The sequence below is a fragment of the Mytilus trossulus genome, chromosome 1, assembly GCF_036588685.1.
Source record: "Mytilus trossulus isolate FHL-02 chromosome 1, PNRI_Mtr1.1.1.hap1, whole genome shotgun sequence".
Lineage (NCBI taxonomy): Eukaryota > Metazoa > Mollusca > Bivalvia > Mytilida > Mytilidae > Mytilus > Mytilus trossulus.
In genome coordinates this window covers 20,564,534-20,585,383 of record NC_086373.1, presented here as the reverse complement: position 1 = coordinate 20,585,383, position 20,850 = coordinate 20,564,534, and the positions used below count along the sequence as shown (strand labels likewise).

Below are 20,850 nucleotides of genomic sequence, written 5' to 3'. Positions count from 1 at the left end.
GTCACAAGTTGTGCCATCCCATTATCATCCAATATATCAGTAAATTTTTCATGATTTGTTACACATTGGGTGTGCATCTTGATCTCTTTGGTAGTCCAATCCCAGCCTGGTAGGTTGAAATCACCAGCTGATATGATGAATGCATTTCGTATTTTACTGGCTCTTTCGATGCTTATTCCATATTCATTATATCCCTTTTCGTTTGATGTACTTATTTTATATAGAAAATGATGACTGAGGTATAATAAAAAAAGAACTATACATCCATAGTGCATCCACATATAACTTAACTGGTAGTGTTGGAAAAGTAAAGCACATATTAAAGGATATATTTTGTACAAAAAATATATTATTCACAGACACATTTCCCATAATTTTTCACTTACCATTGAAATAAAATCCATTGATGAACTTAGGGGTTTCATCCAAACCATAAACATTTAGTTTATTTTCGGATAATTTGTGCCAGAAACCAGCATCAAGAAAACTACTGAATGGGGCAAACTGAAGTTTCTTGTGTTGACTCGACATTGTATTATAAATAAAAGGAAATAGAAATTCAAGATTTTCCAATTAGGTCTACCATTTTTAATGTCACGTGATTAGTGTACAAAATTGTAAAAACAAGTATTAGAGTCCCGATCGGACGGAGAAAGATTTCCTGGTAAGGTAAGATCACATTATTAGTCTCTGTCTTGGTTAAGTCTGGGAATATGCCACAATATTCTCAATATCGTATACCATAAGTGGCCAACTATGCAGGATCATGTGGTATATTTAGTTTTGCATAATATCTCTATGTATTTTTTTTTTTGGAGACAAACTTTTTTTTTTACTATCAAGTTTATATTGTCGTATCCAATATTTATTATTCTCACAGATTCCTGAGTTTCATGATAAAATATTGTAAAACAAATGAGATATCAACACTTGTCGTCGACTAGTTCAATATAATCAACGCGTACATCGTCGAAAGTGAATACCGTCCGGTCAACTTTTTTTGCAAATTCCTTTTCTTTTTTACTTTAAAGTTTATATTTTCGTGTAATATATTTATAAATCTCACAGATTCCTGAGTTTCATGAACAAATATTGTCAAACAAAAGAGATATTAACATTTGTCGTCGACCAGTTGAATATATATATGATATATATAGCGTATATTGGCGAGTGTGAATACCGTCCGGTCAACTTTTTTTGCTCAAAAATAATTATTTTCCCTCTTTTTATTTTATTTTCATAAAATATAGTTTAATATCTATCAGGTTTACAAATATTAAACAAATCTATCGGATAACAAAAAAGTTATGACTATTTATATGTCGTCCGGTCAACCGTCCTGTCACTATCCGGGCAATCATCCTGTCATTAGTGCAACCTACATATTTATACAGTGTTCTCGAAATCCAACACACAATTTGAATATCAATCATGACCAAGAGAAGATAACTTGTTTTGTTTACGATTTGAAAAATCTGAAAGTATGATATTAAGAGGGGTTTTCTGTTTCTCCTCCCTCACTGTTCTTTTGTTTCTTATTGTTTTAGTAGAGGTTAAGTTCACAAACTTGGACAAGTCAAAATTGCAAGCTGGAAAGACTGAATTTGAATTAATGCAAAGAAAAAGTGAATTTCCAAACTATGGATATTGTTGGAAAGAAACAATAACTGCACTCACTAACGATTGCAAGCAGTTGACAGCTGAAGTCCAAGGAAAACTCGCTCTTGCATATTTGAACTGCTTTTTACAAATGCAAGATCTACCAATATATGAATGTTATGTTACTCAGAAATTATCAGAATGTACACAGAATATGAAGGATTCTGATCGAAGCTCAATGGCAACGTTCTTTACACATACACAGAATATTTGCTATTTTTTAGAAGCCCAGGTTTGGCATGATGAGACCGAGCGAACCATTAAAAGACTTGCAACAAGCTCGGAAGATGTCGCTACACAACTCGAAGAAACAAGTGAACTTCAAAATGAAATGCTTCACCAGCAAAAGGAATCAATGACTAACCAGCAAGAGATTCTGGAAAAATCAGTCAATTTGAGTAACATTATATCAACATCTTCTGATAATATGCATAAAATATTTGATGAATATAAAAATGCAACAAATGAACAGCGTCTCCTTATTGGGGATTTATTTGATAAATTTTCTCACCTTCAGTCAATGATGTTAGGAGAATTCACTGGTTTATATTCAATTCTATACTATGCTGTTATGGTGCTTATGTCATATTTTCTGACATCAACGCCTCGTACTGCTGCAGCAAGGTTTTGGTTATTTGGGGTAGCAACAGTCAACATCTTGTTAGAGAGATTTGCCATATCTTGGCTGATATCAGAAGAAAATCAACTAGCAGGAAGTGGAAGTGATATCGATGTATGTTTAAATTTTGTTATATCATGTCAAATTTTAACATTTTTTTTTCAATATCAGTATAACCTTGTTGAATAAGAAAGAATGGAAGTCAATGTGCTAATATTCTAGAAAAAGACATGATAGAATCCTACATGTATTTCTATTTTTGCAACAACTTCTTTCAGGTTTTGCAACTGAACCAATATTTGTTAGTATCAAATTTATTGATGCCTCCACAGCATATACATTTTGTACATGTTGTATCACATGTTTGAATAAAATTGAAAAAAAAGACAACAACCTCACCATAGAGCAGATACATGTACCAATAGAAGGCCACCAGGCAATGGGTCTTCAATACAGCGAGAAACTCCAGCACCCCCTGTGGAGTCCTTCAGCTGGCCCCTTAACAAAAATGTATACTAATTCAGTGATAATAGACGTCATACTAAACTCAGAATTATACACAAGAAACTAAAATTAAAAATCATACAAGACTAACAAAGGCCAGAGGCTCCTGACTTTGGACAGGCTCAAAAATTCACTGAAGCAATTTGACAACATTTGTGTTTGATGGTTTTCATTGATCATGTTGATCAGCAACATTAGGAAAACAGCACTTAATTTGGATGCATTATTGTCTGCCTTTGCTACTCTATTTATATATCATCACTGTATTCTTTTAGGTAGAAATTAGTCCAGTTTCAAGAAGATGAACATTTTAGTTCTAATTGAAGGGTTTGTTAAAAGTTTATTAATAAAGTATATTGCTAGTTTATACACTAAATAACACCATGTACACCTTAATGAAGACACACAGTATTTGCATAAATATTTTTTTTAATAAATTGCAGGAGGCAGTTTATATGTACCAGAAGCTTTGCAGGAAGATATCCGGTGCAGTGGCTTTACTTATATTGGGAATTTCAGCTTACTGCTACCAAGATTTAAATGTCATCAATAACCAACTCTTATGGGATATCAAGAGAAAAATTGAAAACTTGGAAATCAAAAACACTGGACTAGGTAATTCATGTACATGTATATTTAATTGTGGACGGCGGTACAAATGCACTGAACTAATTGCATGTTGTCATTGTTTTAAATTAGTACCACATGTGTAAATTACTTTTTTTGAAATCTCAAAAATGAGTTTGCACCAAAAAAGGTAAATCTATATTGGTACATGAAAAATCTTTATTGGAACATGAAAAGTTGTAAGAAATGAAAGCAAGCATAAACAATGTTAAGACTTTAGTTAGACTAGCATTAGCAGGAGTCATAAAAAATCTTTGACATACAAGCCAGAAAATCATTAGCTTTTCCTAAAATTTCTTCAAATGTATTTGACTTGTGAGGCTCTTTTTATGAAAATATTGCTTGTCTGTAGACATTTTTTTCTGACCTGGACTGTAGGAATTTAGGTTTATCATGAAAACTGCTTTTCAGGATTTTTTTTAGCGTAAAGTTCTTGTAATTTGGTTTAACTTTAGTATTGTCAGAACTAGAAAGTTAATAAAGAAAAAATGAATATCAAAGACACAATGCAAAACACCGAAGATAGCTACCTTTTATAAGATATCCTTTTTGCAAATGCAGATGTTTTCAAAATACTTTATACTCATAATTATCTTAAAACAGGCAATCAGAACAAAGAAATTGTGAGTGCTTTGAATGCAGATAGCAGAAGTGACACTATCTCATGTACATTACAAGGATATAACAGTAATACAGATAGACCCAGTACATTAACAGCAGCTGCTGATAGTAAGTTAAGGATAACCATCTACATACATATCATTGCATATTGTGAATGTAAATATTTTTAACTATTTTGACATACATTTGTATGTCACTGAATTTGTTTTCCTAGAGATTTATTTATTTTTAGTTATGACTATAACTGTCATAAAAAGAACCTGTTGAATTGATTACAGGTTTAAGTAAACTTATTATTCTTTCCAATGGTGTACTGTGGATTCATTATTATTCATTGGCTACCAATATTCGTGGGTTTTGTGGGTACAGGGAAACCACAAATTTTAATGTTCAAGGAATTGTAAATTTTCTATAGGCTTTGTATGCAGATATTGACAAAACCATGAAATTAAATGTCCACAAAAATGTAAGTTTTCCTCAAGCCACGGAAATTAATATCCACGAAAATAAATGAATCCATAGTATTATACATTAAAATTACACTTCAAGTACTATAAAAGTGGCAAAATAAACCATTGTGTGATGTCATATTTGACTTTGGGGGCTTTGTGGCTGAGAGAAATAAGTAGTTCAAGTATATAATAAGGCTGTCAACACTAAGGATATGAGTTCAAACCCAGCTTGTGGCAGGTGCGTTAGACTCCAATTTTAATTTCTGCCAAAATTTATGGTTTTCTTCAGTCACTACCGTTTAAATCCCTTCATCAATAAAAACTGACTGTCACAAAAATATAATAGTTCTGAAAAAGGTCTAGAACACCCTCAAAAATAATAAAATTACAGATAATCATATTTAATTTCAGTTAGAGAACTGAAAACCAATAACTAATACATGAAGTCTTAAGACTGAGCTTGTCCATGTTGTCAGATCAAAGAGATATTTTTAAAAATGTAAATTAATTATGCTTTGTAAAACATTAACCATTATTACATTATTTACAGCAACAGGTTATGAAAGTGACAGTGGTTGTAGTGAGAGTAGTATATCTACAGAGAGTTTGTCTGGGAATACTGATAACACATATGTACCCTCGTCTTTGTCTACCGTGGAGAGCTATTCTACATGTTATTCCTGGGAATCCAGTCAGATGACACTTACTGATGAGCTAAGGGATATACGTGGTGCTACACCTCTTAAGGAGCTGGCAGAACAAATTGATGCTTGGGCAAAAACTGGAAAATACAGACAACCTTCACCAAGTAAGACTCTTGATGTACACATAGTATTTTCATCTTGTTAAAAGAAATTGTCATTTTGAAAAATAATTTTATCATCATTTCAAATTGCTTCTCTTTGAAGTTCTACCAGTACAAGTTAATATGTTGAATTATTTTATGTGTTATTATTCCTCAAATAAAGTAGTGTTTAATGAATCATTAAAGGTTTAGAACAAAAATAAAAACAAGCACTTTTTCAACTTAAACAAAATGTATGCAGATGGAATGCAGATGATCTTATGAAAACAAAATAGAAAAAGTAAAGACCTTCTGGTTAATGAGATGTTTTTTATTGAATTATATTTCATATTTTTTTTTTTAATTTCATGTTTATTGAATTACAAGCTAGCATGCACCAATTTTAAGCATTGTTATATAATATTTGTAGTCCGTAGTATGGAGTCAAGATTTGCAGACCTGACTGGAAGTAGAGTTACCAGATCTATAACACCACAACCAGTAAGTTGTTGATCTGTCAACGTATATTTGTTCCACCTAACAGAAGTTCCAGCGGAAACTTTATTATAAACAATGTCATAATACCTGTACCTGATGGAACAAATATTCTATACTATTTATTCTGTTAGAAACATCTACTGTAATATTTATTCCTGTGGAAGTAATATTCCAGAATATTTTTCCATTTGGATCTTATATTATGAAGGAACTTCTATTCCATGACAGTTCTTTGTTGTTGTAGCTAGTATAGGTGTGCTTTTTTATGTTAATGGATAATTAAGACAACTGTATCAGTGAAATTATCCATCAAAATATATGACCGTTTAGTGATTTAACTTTATATCTATCTTGTTCTTACTGTCTTATAATGAATATAGACATTCACCAGTTGAGGGATGAACCTAGTTTTATTTTTATCAATAAAGAACCAATCAATAGTAATATTGGTGAAATATTAAAACCAAGCACAGACTCTTTCCATGTTAAGTTACAGAGAATATGATTAATTTTGATTTGGCTATATGTTTTTTACATCTTTGATTTAAACTGTTCATTTATTTTACAGAGTACTAGTAAAAATAGTTACAGCCAGAAATATTTTCTTAGACAGAGAAGTCCCAAAACATTGCCATACAATCAGACAGAATATTTTGAATCGCCTGGAAGTTTTGCCAAAACTGTAAAATCCTTGGAGAAGATCACAAGAAAAAACAGTTTACTGACTAGAAATAACATCAAAGAACAGAAAAGATCCCCACTGTGTGATAAATGATTGTATGTTTAAACATGCAGTGATGTTAATTTGATACTTATGAATTGCTTCCAAAAAATGTGATATAATGATGAATTGGTATATTGTCTGTCATTCTCTGCATAAAATTTAATCCCTTTTACATTATTGTGAAAGTTTTTTTAAAGAAATTAAAGGGGGTTAAAAGTTTATCCCTGGGTAAAATGAGAATTTGTTGAAGAATTATATATGTTTGTTTTACCCAAACATCTTGGTGGTATACTTCTGAGTAAAACTTTTTTGATATATTTATGACATGTACAGACGTTGTAGGTTTTAAATTTGCAAAGATTTTTTTTTGTCTGACAAAGCAGAAGTCTTTATTTGTAAATTAATACAACTTGTAATTGTTGCTTCATGACGTTGATGATAAGTGATGATTACCGTAACATGTCTTCCATATTTCATAATTGGTGCTTAGTGTGATAAGCATATGCAACCTTCCAATATAACTTTTATTTCATTGAAAAAAGGAATAACCAGTAGTCTATATATTTCAATTAACATGGTATAAAATCAAATTTGAAAAAAAACCAATCTATAATCTTCATGATCAAATTAAATATTAACATTAGGGAGCACACTGTTTAAATCATCATGGTATTTATTCAAGATTACCAGTATACAACATTGTAGTTAAAATGAAAATATGTAAATATTTATGCATTGTTTTGTGAGAATTTATAATTTTCAGCTTCAAATGGGTAAAATGTTCATAGCACACAAACAAGCATCTTTGAGTAGTAAAAAGGTTAACAATTTAAAGGAACCAATAGTATGAAAATTATTTTCATTTTGAATAAATAACGAACAATGAAATTACCTACATTTATATAAGCTTTTAGATTATGAAACTGCTCTTTTTTTTCTTTTTTTTTCAATTGCATATTTAAAGTAATACTTTGAATTGTGTAACACTTTTGCCCACCTAGTGTGAACTGAACATATCCATTAGTGTGGTGGATACTTAATTCATCTCCATTTTTGTCGAGCCTTGACTTTAGTCGAAAAAGCGAGACATAGCGATCCTACATTCTGGCGGCAGCGCCGTCCACAAATGTTCACTCTGTGGTTAAAGTTTTTGAAAATTTAATAACTTTCTTGAAATATCCTGGATGTCTACCAAACTTGGGCAGAAGCTTTTTATGTTCATAAGATAGTATCCAGGAGTAAATTTTGTGAAAAATAAAATTCCATTTTTTCCGTATTTTACTTATAAATGGACTTCCTTTTTCTGCCAGGAAACATTACATTTACTCTATGGTTAAAGTTTTTAAAATTTTAATAACTTTCTTAAACTATCCTGGAATTGTACGAAACTTAGCTCAGAAGCTTGTATATGATCAGAAGATAGTATCCAGAAGTAAATTTTTAAAAATAAAATTCCATTTTTCCCACATTTTCTTATAAATGGACTTATTTTTTCTCCCAGTTAACATTACATACAGTCTGCAGTTAAAGTTTTTGTCGAGCCTGCAACTTTTGTTGCAAAAAGCTCGACATAGGGATAGTGATCAGGCGGCGGCGGCTACGGCGGCAGCGGCGGTGTTAGCTCACTTCTTAAAAGCTTTATATTTTAGAAGGTAGAAGACCTGGATGCTTCATACTTTGTATATAGATGCATCATGTTACAAACTTTCCGTCAGTCACATGTCAAATGTCCTTGACCTCATTTTCATGGTTCAGTGACTACTTGAAAAAAAGTTCATATTTTTTGTAATGTTAAATTCTCTCTTATTATAAGTAATTGGATAACTATATTTGGTATGTGCGTACCTTGCAAGGTCCTCATGCCTGTCAGACAGTTTTCACTTGAACTCGACCTCATTTCATGGATCAGTGAACAAGGTTAAGTTTTCGTGGTCAAGTCCATACTGCAGATACCATAAGCAATAGGTCAAGTATATTAGGTGTATGGAAGGACTATAAGGTGTACATGTCCAACTGGCAGGTGTCACCTGACCTTGACCTCATTTTCATGGTTCAGTGGTTATAGTTAAGTTTTTGTGTTTTGGTCTGTTTTTCTTATACCATATGCAATAGGTCTACTATATTTGGTGTATGGAATGATTGTCAGGTGTACATGTCTAGCTGACAGGTGTCATCTGACCTTGACCTCATTTTCATGGTTCAGTGGTCAAAGTTAAGTTTTTTAGTTTTGGTGTATTTTTCTTATACTTTATGCATTAGGTCAACTATATTTGGTTTATGGAAATATTTTATGATCTATATGTCGGTTACGCAGGTTTCATTTGACCTTGACCTCATTTTCACGGTCCATTGCTAAGTTTAAAGTGTTTGTGTTTTGGTCTGTTTTTCATTATTTATAAGCAATAAGTCAACTATATTTGTAATATTGAAGAATTGTTAGCTGTACATGTCTGCCTGGCATGGTTCATCAGACCTTGACCTCATTTTCATGGTTCATTGATCAATGTTTCATTTTCTTGGTTAATGTTGAGTTTATGTGACAGTTGTAATAAAGCTTTATATTTAGATCTATCAAGATAGTATCAAGAATTAGTAAAGAAGGCGAGACATTTCAGTGTGTGCACTCTTGTTAAAACATTTTCAAGGTTCTTAAACTAATCTGGATTTTTACCAAACTTGGACAGAAGCTTCTGACAATCCAAAGATAGTATCAAGAGGAATAATTTTATTGATTTTTTTCATCTTTTTTGTTATAATGTGTGTGATAAACAGCAAAAGTAGGTGAGACAGTGGGTTCCGCAGAATCCTTACAAATTTGTTTTAAATTTTTATTTGTATTGTTGAGTTATTGTTTCATTAATATTTTCTTTACATAAATATCATGTTTAAAGAAATGGTTTAATAAGATATGTTACACATGATAAGTGTATAGTATTGTTTTTGTATACCAAAATTGTCTAGAATGTTGTTGTTTTTTGTTGTTGTTGAGTTTTCTAATTTGCAAATTGTTTTATTTGACATTTGAGATATAATGTCTATATGATAGATATTGATAAACAGACCAGTATGAATCAAACTTTGTATTTTATATTCATTATAAATTTACTTTTCTGATAATATTTACTTCTAATCATATTTTTTAATTGATTGTGCAGCACTGAACAAATATTATCAGTAGATAATTTATTTGGAATGAAATTAATAGCCAGTACACAGAATTATTTTTCTTCATTTTAATCGTTCACGATGAGGTTGTGTCTCATTTATCAGATTTCATTTTAGTTCAATTATTTCTGTCAAAGAAAACTTACTTTTGTTATGAAATGTTAACGTACACAAAAATGGTAGATATATACAAAATGTAGTATGATTATGTGTCATATTATGGTCAGTGAATAATATTTGAATATATAGGCTTACATTTTTTTAAATGAATAAGGAAACACAATGTAAGAACTTAAGGGTATTCCACTCTTTACCATTCAACAGCATTTTGCATATTGAATTAGCTTTTCATGCAAGGGCAATTTTAGCATCCCTTTTTCACAGAATAGCATTATTTTTAATGAACCACTATTGTAAATGGTGTAATATAAATATTATGAATTTTATTCTTGAAAATATCATCATTGATTAAATTAGATTGTGGTACCCTCGGATTATATGCAAACCAATTCACTACAGAACCTTTCAATAGTTAATGACAAAAGTTACATGGTTTTTAACAATTTTTGTTATATATGGGAGATAGCTCTATAGTTAATTTTACAAAAATAATATGCACTAAACTTCATTTAAAATTAACTTAAAAAAAGAAAGGTACCATCAGATATCTGAGATTTCAGATTGCATTAAAATGTAGAATATTGATTGCTTTTCATATTGTAAATATATATATTGCATCCCTGAACTTTGAAAGCTTTTCATTCTTGGAATTATTATAAATCAACACATGTAGTGTTAATTGTTTATCTGTCATTTTATTTTTTGTGTTGTTCATAAATTATCCTGGTTTTTTAGCTCACCTGGCCCGAAGGGCCAAGTGAGCTTTTCTCATCACTTGGCGTCCGGCGTCGTCCGTCGTCTGTCGTCGTTAACTTTTACAAAAATCTTCTCCTCAGAAACTACTGGGCCAAATTACACCAAACTTGGCCACAATCATCTCTGGGGTATCTAGTTAAAAAAATGTGTGGCGTGACCCGCCAAACCAACCAAGATGGCCGCCATGGCTAAAAATAGAACATAGGGGTAAAATGCAGTTTTGGCTTATAACTCAAAAACCGAAGCATTTAGAGCAAATCTGACAGGGGTAAAATTGTTAATCAGGTCAAGATCTATCTGCTCTAAACTTTTCAGATGAATCGGACAATCCCTTGTTAGGTTGCTGCCCCTGAATTGGTAATTTTAGGGAAAATTTTGCTGTTTTTGGTTATTATCTTGAATATTATTATAGATAGAGATAAACTGTAACAGCAATAATGTTCAGTAAAGTAAGATTTACAAATAAGTCAAATGACCAAAATGGTCAATTGACCCCTTTAGGAGTAATTGCCCTTTAAAGTAAATTTTTAACCATTTTTTGTAAATTTTATATATCTTTTACGAAAATCTTCTCCTCTGAAACTGCTAGGCCAAATAATTCCAAACTTGGCCACAATCATGTTTGGTGTATCTAGTTAAAAAAATGTGTGGCTTGACCGACCAAACCAACCAAGATGGCCGCCATGGCTAAAAATAGAACATAGGGGTGAAATGCAGTTTTTGGCTTATAACTCAAAAACCAAAGCATTTAGAGCAAATCTGACAAGTAGTAAAACTGTTAATCAGGTCAAGATCTATCTGCCCTGACATTTTCAGATGAATCAGAGAACCAGTTTTTGGGTTGCTGCCCCTGAATTGGTAATTTTATGGAAATTTTGTTGTTTTTGATTATTATCTTGAATATTATTATAGGTAGAGATAAACTGTAAACAGCAATAATGTTCAACAAAGTAAGATTTACAAATAAGTTAACATGGCCAAAATTGTCAGTTGACCCCTTTAGGAGTAATTGCCCTTTAAAGTCAGTTTTTAACCATTTTTCCTAAATTTTATATATCTTTTACAAAAATCTTCTCCTCTGAAACTGCTAGGCCAAATTACACCAAACTTGGCCACAATCATCTCTGGGGTATCTAGTTTAACAAATGTGTGGTGTGACCCGCCAAACCAACCAGGATGGCCGCCATGGCTAAAAATAGAACATAGGGGTAAAACACAGTTTTTGGCTTATTATAACTCAAAAACCAAAGCATTTATAGCAAATCTGACAGGGAGTAAAATTGTTCATCAGGTCAAGATCTATCTGCCCATACATTTTCAGATGAATCAGAGAACCAGTTGTTGGGTTGCTGTCCCTGGATTGGTAATTTTAAGGAAATTTTGCTGTTTTCGGTTATTATCTTTATTTAATTATAGATAGAGATAAACTGTAAACAGAAATAATGTTCAGCAAAGTAAGATTTACAAATAAGTCAACATGATCAAAATGGTCAATTGACCCCCTAAGGAGTAATTGTCCTTTATAGTCATTTTTTAACTATTTTCATAAAATTTGTAAATTTTTACTACTGGTAACATTTTCAACAGAAACTATTAGGCCAAGTTCATTAGAGATAGTGATAATTGTAAGCAGCAAGAATGTTCAGTAAAGTAAGATGTACCACCATTACCAAAACATTATTTCGTCATGAATCCATCTGCTTCCTTTGTTTAATATTCACATAGACCAAGGTGAGCGACACAGGCTCTTTAGAGCCTCTAGTTTAAATTTGAGTTTTTTTTTTTAACATTTTGCATGTTGGACCTTTTATATCTAACTATTCAGTATAGGTTTTAAACATTGTTGAAGCCTGACCAGTGACCCTGTTGATAATTAAAGTTTTAACGACCATAACTGGGTAGACAGCCCTCGCTCTGTGACCCTATTAATTGCTTAAATAACTTTTATATGTTTTCTTGTGGAGAGATGTCTCTTTTGCACTTATACCTTATATTATTACTTTTATAAATTTGAAAATAGTGAATCTATACTAATAACATATGTGAGCTTATAAAGAGAAAGAAACCACTCAAATCTGTCTCTTTCTTACAATTTTCATGTTGTGGTGGAACAATTTTGTTTCGCATAAAATCTCATAATGCTGTTTATTTTTTTTTATATTATATCGAATCTTAACATATTTTCAGTTGAGCAAAATAAGAGTGGATAAACATAGTAAATAACTTTTTTCTGAATTATATATACATATGCAAACAATACAGGATGATTTTCAGTTAGGAAAGGGTCTTACATTAGAAAGCTATGGTAACAAAAAAAGTTACCCAACTGTTTTATATTATATTTCGCAGTAATAATGTATTTGTAAGGCAATTTTAAAACTTTTTTTTTTAAAACACTTGAACAAGTTAGAGCTGGGTAATATGCAAAGTTGATATTTTAACCAAATTAAACAAAACTTGGCCACAATCATCATTGGGGTATCTAGTTTAAAAAATGTGTCTGGTGACCTGGCCAACCGACCAAGATGGCCACCATGGCTAAAAATAGAACATAGGGGTAAAATGTAGGTTTTGGCTTATATCTCTGAAACCAAAGCATTTATAGCAAATCTGACATGGGGGTAAAATTGTTAATCAGGTCGAGATCTATCTTCCCTGAAATTTTCAGATGAATCAGAGAACCCTTTTTTTGGTTGCTGCCCCTAAATTGGTAATTTTAAGGATATTTTGCCGTTTATGATTTTTATCTTGAATATTATTATAGATAGAGATAAACTATAAAAAGCAATAATGTTCAGGTAAGTATGATCTTCAAATAAGTCAGCATGAACAAAATGGTCAATTGACCCCCTAAGGAGTAATTGTCCTTTATAGTCATTTTTTAACTATTTTCATAAAATTTGTAAATTTTTACTACTGGTAACATTTTCAACAGAAACTATTAGGCCAAGTTCATTAGAGATAGTGATAATTGTAAGCAGCAAGAATGTTCAGTAAAGTAAGATGTACCACCATTACCAAAACATTATTTCGTCATGAATCCATCTGCTTCCTTTGTTTAATATTCACATAGACCAAGGTGAGCGACACAGGCTCTTTAGAGCCTCTAGTTTAAATTTGAGTTTTTTTTTTTAACATTTTGCATGTTGGACCTTTTATATCTAACTATTCAGTATAGGTTTTAAACATTGTTGAAGCCTGACCAGTGACCCTGTTGATAATTAAAGTTTTAACGACCATAACTGGGTAGACAGCCCTCGCTCTGTGACCCTATTAATTGCTTAAATAACTTTTATATGTTTTCTTGTGGAGAGATGTCTCTTTTGCACTTATACCTTATATTATTACTTTTATAAATTTGAAAATAGTGAATCTATACTAATAACATATGTGAGCTTATAAAGAGAAAGAAACCACTCAAATCTGTCTCTTTCTTACAATTTTCATGTTGTGGTGGAACAATTTTGTTTCGCATAAAATCTCATAATGCTGTTTATTTTTTTTTATATTATATCGAATCTCAACATATTTTCAGTTGAGCAAAATAAGAGTGGATAAACATAGTAAATAACTTTTTCTGAATTATATATACATATGCAAACAATACAGGATGATTTTCAGTTAGGAAAGGGTCTTACATTAGAAAGCTATGGTAACAAAAAAAGTTACCCAACTGTTTTATATTATATTTCGCAGTAATAATGTATTTGTAAGGCAATTTTAAAACTTTTTTTTTTAAAACTCTTGAACAAGTTAGAGCTGGGTAATATGCAAAGTTGATATTTTAACCAAATTAAACAAAACTTGGCCACAATCATCATTGGGGTATCTAGTTTAAAAAATGTGTCTGGTGACCTGGCCAACCGACCAAGATGGCCACCATGGCTAAAAATAGAACATAGGGGTAAAATGTAGGTTTTGGCTTATATCTCTGAAACCAAAGCATTTATAGCAAATCTGACATGGGGGTAAAATTGTTAATCAGGTCGAGATCTATCTTCCCTGAAATTTTCAGATGAATCAGAGAACCCTTTTTTTGGTTGCTGCCCCATAATTGGTAATTTTAAGGATATTTTGCCGTTTATGATTTTTATCTTGAATATTATTATAGATAGAGATAAACTATAAAAAGCAATAATGTTCAGGTAAGTATGATCTTCAAATAAGTCAGCATGAACAAAATGGTCAATTGACCCCCTAAGGAGTAATTGTCCTTTATAGTCATTTTTTAACTATTTTCATAAAATTTGTAAATTTTTACTACTGGTAACATTTTCAACAGAAACTATTAGGCCAAGTTCATTAGAGATAGTGATAATTGTAAGCAGCAAGAATGTTCAGTAAAGTAAGATGTACCACCATTACCAAAACATTATTTCGTCATGAATCCATCTGCTTCCTTTGTTTAATATTCACATAGACCAAGGTGAGCGACACAGGCTCTTTAGAGCCTCTAGTTTAAATTTGAGTTTTTTTTTTTAACATTTTGCATGTTGGACCTTTTATATCTAACTATTCAGTATAGGTTTTAAACATTGTTGAAGCCTGACCAGTGACCCTGTTGATAATTAAAGTTTTAACGACCATAACTGGGTAGACAGCCCTCGCTCTGTGACCCTATTAATTGCTTAAATAACTTTTATATGTTTTCTTGTGGAGAGATGTCTCTTTTGCACTTATACCTTATATTATTACTTTTATAAATTTGAAAATAGTGAATCTATACTAATAACATATGTGAGCTTATAAAGAGAAAGAAACCACTCAAATCTGTCTCTTTCTTACAATTTTCATGTTGTGGTGGAACAATTTTGTTTCGCATAAAATCTCATAATGCTGTTTATTTTTTTTTATATTATATCGAATCTCAACATATTTTCAGTTGAGCAAAATAAGAGTGGATAAACATAGTAAATAACTTTTTCTGAATTATATATACATATGCAAACAATACAGGATGATTTTCAGTTAGGAAAGGGTCTTACATTAGAAAGCTATGGTAACAAAAAAAGTTACCCAACTGTTTTATATTATATTTCGCAGTAATAATGTATTTGTAAGGCAATTTTAAAACTTTTTTTTTTAAAACTCTTGAACAAGTTAGAGCTGGGTAATATGCAAAGTTGATATTTTAACCAAATTAAACAAAACTTGGCCACAATCATCATTGGGGTATCTAGTTTAAAAAATGTGTCTGGTGACCTGGCCAACCGACCAAGATGGCCACCATGGCTAAAAATAGAACATAGGGGTAAAATGTAGGTTTTGGCTTATATCTCTGAAACCAAAGCATTTATAGCAAATCTGACATGGGGGTAAAATTGTTAATCAGGTCGAGATCTATCTTCCCTGAAATTTTCAGATGAATCAGAGAACCCTTTTTTTGGTTGCTGCCCCTAAATTGGTAATTTTAAGGATATTTTGCCGTTTATGATTTTTATCTTGAATATTATTATAGATAGAGATAAACTATAAAAAGCAATAATGTTCAGGTAAGTATGATCTTCAAATAAGTCAGCATGAACAAAATGGTCAATTGACCCCTTAAAGAGTTATCACCCTTTACAGTCAAATTTAACATTTTTTTGTAAATTTTTGTAATCTTTTACAAAATCTTCTCCACTGAACTACTAAGGCAAATTTAGCCAAAGTTGTCCACAATCATCATTAGGGTATGTAGTTTTAAAAATGTGTCTTATGACCCTGCCCAAGAACCAAGATGGCTAAAAATTGCACATAGGATAAAATGCATTTTTTGGTCCATATCTCTGAAACCAAAGCATTTAGAGTTAATCGAAGGAGATAAGAATTGTTCATTAGAGCAAGATCTATCTGCCCTGAAATTTTCAGACCAATCAGGTAACCCATTTTTTTGGGTTGCTGCCCCTGAATTGGTAATTTTAAGAAAAATTTGCAGCTTTTGGTTATTATCTTGAATATTATTATAGCTAGAGATTAACTGTTAACAGCAATAATGTATAGCAAAGTAAGACCTACAAATAAGTTAATATGAACAGAATGGTCAATTGACCCTTTAAGGAGTAAATTTTTACAAAATATTTTCCACTCTCACTACTGGGCCAAGTTCATTATAAATAGATATAATTGTAAGCAGAAAGAATGTTCAGTAAAATAAGATCTACAAACCCATCACGATCACTAAAGCACAATTTTGTCATGAATCCATCTGTGTCCTCTTTAGAGCCTCTAGTTTTATTTCCAAGATATTTTATGAACCAGGAGAAGTAATATGAATATTATATTGTCATTATTGGTTTTAATAGCTTGTTTTTTAAGAAATGTAAAATTTAGAATACTGTAAATAGTGCTATATGATTTCTTTTAAAGTATATAATTTATCAATTTAAATAGTGGAATATTAAGTTTTTAGTAAGTATATATATAATGTGTTTTATAAAGTTTATTTCTGAGAGCAGCTGAAAAATAAAATGTGTTCAGTGTGATTGAGTTTGTTTTATCTATATTTAACAACTCTCCATGCTAACGGAAGCTCCATTTAGAGCTATGTGTTACCTGACCTCTTATATCAGTATACCATTACTATATTACCCACCTGATAAATTATGACCAAAAAAAGTAAGCAAAACTTATCATATTAGTGAATTTTCGAAGTCCAAGGACCATAAATAACTGCTCAAAATCATCAGACCAGAACAAAATTATCATTAAACAATACCTCAAATATAAAACGTATTTTCAATCAGGGAGAAAAAGTATAGAAAACTGTTTTAATGGACTATGGATGGATGGACAGATTACAAACCTAAAGTCTCCTTGACTTTGCCAAGAAAACTTATCTCAGGTGCTCCAGAAGGGTTAGCAGATGCTGCTTTACATATGGCGCTGTCGTGTAAACAGTAGTAATAAAGAGTAACATCATCAAGGAATTCTTGCATTTGTGAAAGCAAGATACCTGCCAATATGTTTGGCCTTTACTCAGGACTAAAAAATGAAAAACAAGAGTGCACAAGCTGAAATGTCTTGCCTTCTTTATTTATCATTGATATTATGTTGATAGTCCTAAATATAAAACTTTATTACAACTATCACATAAACTTAACATTAACCAAGAAAACTAAACATTGACCAATAAATCATGAAGATGAGGTCAAGGTCAGATGAACCATGCCAGGCAGGCGTGTACAGCTAACAATTGTTTCATACAACACATATAATTGACCTATTGCTTATAGTTTCAGAAAAACAGACCAAAACACAAAAACTTAACACTAAGCAATGAACCATGATAATGAGGTCAAGGTCAAATAAAACCTGCGCGAATGACTTATTGATCATTAAATATTTCCATAAACCAAACATAGTATTAGAAAAAAAGATCAGAACTAAAAAGAACTTAACTTTGACCCTTGAACCATAAACATGAGGTCATGGTCAAATGACACCTGCCAGCTTGACATATACACCTCCCAATCAGGCGCGTACCTCCCTATACGCTAACACGCAGTTGCCTGCACATCGATTCGGCATGCAAAAAAAAAATGCAAAATAAAAATTTATAAATTAAATGTTTAAAGGAAACACATATATTAATTGATGAAATGTCATTAAATAACGTCATTTGGTTTCAAAATAGAAGTTTTATTAGAGATAATGTCAAAATCAGACAGTAACTTATATCTTTTACAAGATTTTGAATTTGTTATACTCAGTCTAAGCAATATAGTTTCGGAGCACATTTTACAGAGAACGGTTAAACTGTTTGGAATTAGATGAACCAATCTGCATTAGATTTATCAAACCCTTCGATATCGTTGAAAATATGCCTCAGCGATGTGTTCAACAGAATACCAGAGCCAATCACCCTGCAAACAAGCCAAAACAGTATTGGAAAGTCTCATTATTTTTTGCGTTTATAGACTATATGGTAATGGAACTGAAGTTGTGTCTGAAATTATCAGAAAACTACTTCTTTGTGTCGTATCTCCTTCCTTGTGTTGGAGGAAATTTAAGAAAAGAACAAATCTCAACATTGTCGGAAACATACGAAATTGACCTGACATGTAATTTTGACGAATTCAATTGGGAGGTCGCTTCATGGCCAACATGTACGCTGGTTTATAACATCTTGCGAGTGCTACCGTGGAGATCTATCAGTGTACTACGTCTGTTGAAAACAAATGTACGATCAACAATGAACAACGACAGGTTATCATCACTAGCATTACTGCTTATTCATTGGGATTTCAGTGTGAATATTGACAAAATAATAGAGAAGTTCGTTTCTGCTTAGACCCAAAGAGCAGATTTTGGACAATTTTGAGTTTTGAGTAAATTCTGTATCACAAAAATGTGTAGTTTATGTATTCAATTTACCATGATTTACTCTATTCAGAAGATTTATTAATAGTTTTACATTCATAAATTGTTTATAAGTCCTATCTACATGTAGCTCCTCTTTCAAACCGCCCTATTACATGTATTACCAAAACCGAAATAAAAACATTTTTCTGCATAAAAGTGTCCCAAATTTTTTTCGCCTCGGTCCACTCAGCAGTAGTGGCTTGCACATCATTTATTTCTAGCTACGCCCCAGCCAATAATTCCATTCATCAAATATAGTAGACTTATTGCATACAGTATAAGAAAAACAGACAAATGCACAAAAACTGAACTAAAACCACTGAACCATGAAAATGATTTCAAGGTCAGTTCACACCTGCAAGTTGGACATGCACACCATACAGTCCTTCCATACACTGAATATACTAGACCTATTGCTTATAGTATCTCAGATATGGACTTGACCACCAAAACTTAGCCTTGTTCACTGATCCATGAAATGAGGTCGAGGTCAAGTGAAAACTGTTTGACGGGCATGAGGACCTTGCAAGGTACGCACATACTAAATATAGTTATCCTTTTACTTATAATAAGACAGAATTTAACATTACAACAAGAATATGTCCAAATACACGGATGCCCCACTTGCACTATCATTTTCCATGTTTAGTGGACCGTGAAATTAGGGTCAAAACTTTCATTTGGCATTAAAATTAGAAAAAATCATATCATAGAGAACATTTGTACTAAGTTTCAAGTTGATTTGACTTCATCTTCATCAAAAACTACCTTCACCAAAATTTTTTTACCTGAACTTTGCATTATCATTTTCTATGTTCAGTGGACCATGAAATTGGGGTTAAAATTTTAATTTGACATTAAAATTAAAAAGACCATATCATGGGCAACATGTGTACTAGTTTCAAGTTGATTGGACTTTCACCTTCATCAAAAGGTTTAACCTGAAACAGGACAGACGAACAAACAGACACAGGCCAGAAAACATAATGCCCCTCTACTATCTTAGGTGGGGCATAAAAATACAGTCTGGAATGACAAGATAATTAAGTATTCCAAATATGATGGCAAACAATACATACCAGTAAGTGTTGTATCAGTTTTCTGCACATTCATTTCGTAACACTGGCATGGGATCAAGGTATTTCTGTCTCAAACACATCAATACTCCCATGGCCTTTTGACCTAATTTTTGTTCTTGGTTGAACCATTTGTCGTCATATTCCGTGACCATATTTAAGTATCATAACACCATCTTCAATTCTGTTTTACAGAAAGTACTCATTTTGGTAGGATTGTTAGCCATTATGTACAGTTGACCGTATCATATAGTCATTTTCATCCAATCATTTGTAAACAAGTTATGGGACTTTTTGACAATTAATATGTGTATTTTGACATAAAAAAATCTTGTGAAGATACTTCTTTATAGATTATTTGACAGATAGCTCTCATACTGGGTAATATTGTTTGCTCTCTTTTTTTATATATATATCTTCATGCGTTATATATCATGTACTGTAGTACGCCGCTAGATTAAAACTGACGTAGAAAGGTAACACATGGCCACCGAAAGCTCTTTTTTTGAGAGCCCAGGTGGTCGTGTGGTCTAGCGGGACGGCTGCAGTGCAGGTGATTTGGTGTCACGATATCACAGTAGCATGGGTTCGAATCCCGGCTAGGGAAGAACCAAAAATTTGCAAAAGCAAATTTACAGATCTAACATTGTTGGGTTGATGTTTAGACGAGTTATATATATATATATATAAACGAGTCTAAATTGAAAACTACGTTCAAACCTATGACTGCGTTGGATAAAAACCGCAATTTTTATACGTGTGCATGTCAAACAAATTTCGTTGTAGAAGGGTCTAAAAACAGCACAAACAACATTTTCCAAAAGACCAAAAGAGTGAAAAAGTATATTTAAACAAAAAGCATTTGACTAACAGGTCGAACAACTGATGTTCTTTAACCCTGC

General features: G+C 31.9%; 2 protein-coding genes across 3 annotated transcripts in view; one reads left to right on the top strand and one right to left on the bottom strand.

Moving 5' to 3' along the window:
* Positions 1-598, bottom strand: part of LOC134718190 (ubiquitin-like modifier-activating enzyme ATG7) — a 63,608-nt gene extending 63,010 nt beyond the window's left edge. The window contains exon 1 of the mRNA XM_063580686.1: positions 387-598. Within this exon, the coding sequence (XP_063436756.1) occupies positions 387-531 (145 nt within the window). The 5' untranslated portion in view covers positions 532-598. The remainder of the gene's footprint in view (positions 1-386) is intronic.
* On the top strand, positions 545-8,017 carry LOC134718199 (uncharacterized). 2 transcript variants are annotated; one of them, XM_063580701.1, is made up of 7 exons: positions 545-669; positions 1,548-2,392; positions 3,226-3,397; positions 4,013-4,138; positions 5,033-5,290; positions 5,697-5,767; positions 6,333-8,017. In XM_063580701.1, the coding sequence occupies exons 2-7, from the start codon at positions 1,613-1,615 to the stop codon at positions 6,537-6,539; spliced, it is 1,614 nt and encodes a 537-aa protein (XP_063436771.1). In that variant the 5' UTR covers positions 545-669; positions 1,548-1,612; the 3' UTR covers positions 6,540-8,017. The 2 variants fall into 2 exon arrangements, with proteins under 2 accessions (XP_063436771.1, XP_063436764.1); XM_063580694.1 differs by lacking the exon at positions 545-669 and having other exon boundaries at positions 1,386-2,392.
* The last annotated feature ends 12,833 nt before the right edge of the window (positions 8,018-20,850 follow it).

Excerpts from the sequence above, each read along its gene's own strand:
- LOC134718199 (XM_063580694.1), top strand. The coding sequence starts at position 1,484 with ATGATATTAAGAGGGGTTTTCTGTTTCTCCTCCCTCACTGTTCTTTTG. Across the intron at positions 2,393-3,225 it reads GAAGTGGAAGTGATATCGAT|GAGGCAGTTTATATGTACCA; the intron begins GTATGTTTAAAT and ends AATAAATTGCAG. Across the intron at positions 5,291-5,696 it reads ATACAGACAACCTTCACCAA|TCCGTAGTATGGAGTCAAGA; the intron begins GTAAGACTCTTG and ends TAATATTTGTAG.